Below are 2,996 nucleotides of genomic sequence, written 5' to 3'. Positions count from 1 at the left end.
TTTTGTTGCGAGAGTATACAAATATAATCGTGAATGATGAATGTTGAAATACACAACACTTCAACCGTATTACGGTGGGAATATTTTTCGTTTTGTGAGCAATAAAAAAAAGCACCAAACAATTTTAAACTGATGGATTTTGTTTAATAAAATGTCCCAAAAGAGATATTGTAGTTAGAAGTTGTCAACTCAAAACACTAGCTGATTATAGTGATTTTGTGTGCAAAGACAATTATGTACTCGTCAAAATTAATTGACCAAAAGTACGTACCAACAACCCGAACTACCATTAAAGAATAAAATTGTGTGAATTAGTGCCATTGCTATACCGGATACATCAGCTCATTCAGCTAAGGCTAAGATAAACCTTTGTAAAAATCCGTTAGGATAGGCGCGAAAAGAATTTCAGCTTCGACAGCACGCTGGTGTTTCCAGACGATGTTAGTAGACTTATGGAAATATGTGCGGCCTTAGATCAATAGACATCACGATCGTTTTATTAATGTAATCCCAAATATCTTTTGAATGGGATTCTCAAACTCACCAGCGGTTTCATTGCGAAAAACCCATTTACTTGCACTATAGGTTCCTATAGACGAGTTACAATCATCTAAGTATTAATACTGAACCCACTCCTATTCTGTTAATTCTGTTATCCATGAATATTTAACAGTATTATGAGTTGAAATTAACAGCTTGTATATATTAAAATGGAATCTAGATGGAAATTTTCTGCTAATTAAAAATCTCGACCAAGGCAAAGCAACCGGTTCTTTTAATATAAGCCCCGGTATTTCACTTAAAAATAACGACCATTCCCTCAACAAATGTTGACCAATATTTTTTACGCTTTGAATACAATAGCTCGACAAACAAATACGCTTTCCCGTTAAGCACATATAATTTGTGGTTTAATTCAACCTCTCGGCATATAAAACGTAGTTATTAATACCAGCACTTCGAGTTACGGGATCAGTTAGTCTACAACATTCGCACGGTCAAAATGCAGCACTGCAAGTTTCTAATATGTCTGGCCACATTAGTGACCAACTATAGTCTCGTCATCGACTTTGTGGCATATAGGCATAGTGTGAAACCCTTGGATGGCATGATAATCTTTCAAGAAAATACATTCTCTAACGACGGTATTGAATGTGAGCTCCAGCATCATTTCCATTTACCGCAGATTATTATGAAAGATGTAGCAACAACAAATATACAATATTATGTGAATAGCAAAAGCATCGCTTTAGTGTTCATGGAAAAACTCGACCAGCCGCATACATGGGAGTTAGTCTTACAGAGTTTACGCAAACGTTCCTTTATACCGATGATTTTTGTTAGTCAAACTGTGCCACCGATGGATGTACAGTTGAAATTCTTCAACCACTTTAGACAACTGAATATACTCAACACGGTTGTGTTGTTTCGTGAGCATGGCATAATGATGGTGCGAACGTCTATAGCTTACCCTAAAATGCAAATAATCGCTGTGGAGCCAAGGAACTTTAGCGGTTTTGTCTGGCCAAAACATCGGAATGTGTTCGGTTATAATTTTCGATTTAGTCTCTTTGATGATCCGCCGGTAGCTTACCGACAGGTGAGTACGTCTAATATATATATATAGATTCTTAAGCTAAGCACATATTGTGAGCGAAAAGGAGGATTCTGTTTTAAAACCTATAAATAAATTCGAGTTATTTATATATTGTTATACTGTAAGTTTGAAATCAGATATTGTTGGTGATCACCTCCACCCATCCACATAGCAGTTTTTTTTTTAATTTCGTGTATCCGTTCAAATTCGATTCGGTTTGCCACATGCTTCACTATGAGCTTAATCTTAAAGTATGGACAACACAATATTAACATTCTCTTACTTTTCTTCGCTCATAGCCGCACAATTTCACTGAAATCGCCGGCCTTACTGCACAATTGCTATCCGTCTTCTTGAAACGTGTTAATGGCACATTTACAATTATCGGAGTTCCAATGAATGAGACCATGAAGCTAGCAATTGATATGACAGCCAATCTAGTCTTACGAGCCGATGTAATGCATAGTACGATGGAGCCTAGTTATCCGATGTTTCAACAAAAGGCTTGTTTGTTGTTACCCCTCGAGTCTGATATACCGTTGAGTTGGTATCTCTTCTACGCTTTCGATATTTCGGCGTGGCAAGCGCTGGGTTTTAGCTTTCTTGTAATCGCTTTATTGAAAATCGTCATTCATCGCAATCACAGTAATATTCGTGATCTCGTACTACATGGGTTGTCCGTGTTGCAACTGTTTCTTGCACAACCTATTCTTCTACCGGGTAACAGATGCATGACAAGAGGTCTATTTCTGTTTTATTTCGGAGTGCTTTTTGTAGTAATCGTGAGCATATATGTGGGTAGTTTGACCTCGTTGATTAGTACACGCGTTCGTTTACCAGCGGTTTCTACACCAGAAGATTTTCTGAAAACTGGTTTGAGGATATTATCAACAGACTTCGATATAAAACTATATTTCGATTCCAAGCTGTTGCCATCTTCACTCGTGCCGCGTATATATGATATGGGAAGCGGCGTCGCAGCGGTTGATCGTACAAAGGCGAATACTTCGTTTGCCTATCTAATGACTGCTGACAAGTGGTTGTGGTTTAAGAAGCGTCAAAGGCATCTAGACCGACCGGTGTTTCGTATGGGCACCGGTGAATTGTGTACGCCCAGTTTGCTTCAATTTTTTGCGCTGCAATAGCAATCACCTTTCGGGGAGATATTACAAGTACTCTTCCTAGAATTGCAACAATTAGGTTTTGTCGATCACTGGTTGGAGGAGGTGCCACCTGCGGATAAACTTCAGCTAAGCGACCCAACTGACATGTCTAAAATGCCTTTGACTTTGTCACATTTTACACTGGGATTTCAAGTACTGGGCGTGGGTTGGATGCTAGCGATGGTAACTTTTGTAAGTGAATTGATTATTTCGAGACGACAAGAGATCACCACTTC

At 38.5% G+C, this 2,996-nt stretch overlaps 1 protein-coding gene across 1 annotated transcript; it reads left to right on the top strand.

Moving 5' to 3' along the window:
- The first annotated feature begins 1,003 nt into the window (after positions 1-1,003).
- On the top strand, positions 1,004-2,742 carry LOC105210770 (uncharacterized). The gene is made up of 2 exons (XM_011181911.2): positions 1,004-1,600; positions 1,897-2,742. The coding sequence occupies exons 1-2, from the start codon at positions 1,004-1,006 to the stop codon at positions 2,740-2,742; spliced, it is 1,443 nt and encodes a 480-aa protein (XP_011180213.2).
- The last annotated feature ends 254 nt before the right edge of the window (positions 2,743-2,996 follow it).

The sequence above is a fragment of the Zeugodacus cucurbitae genome, chromosome 6 (assembly GCF_028554725.1).
Source record: "Zeugodacus cucurbitae isolate PBARC_wt_2022May chromosome 6, idZeuCucr1.2, whole genome shotgun sequence".
Lineage (NCBI taxonomy): Eukaryota > Metazoa > Arthropoda > Insecta > Diptera > Tephritidae > Zeugodacus > Zeugodacus cucurbitae.
Note: the sequence above shows the minus strand (reverse complement) of the source record. Positions and strands in the feature narration are given on the sequence as shown.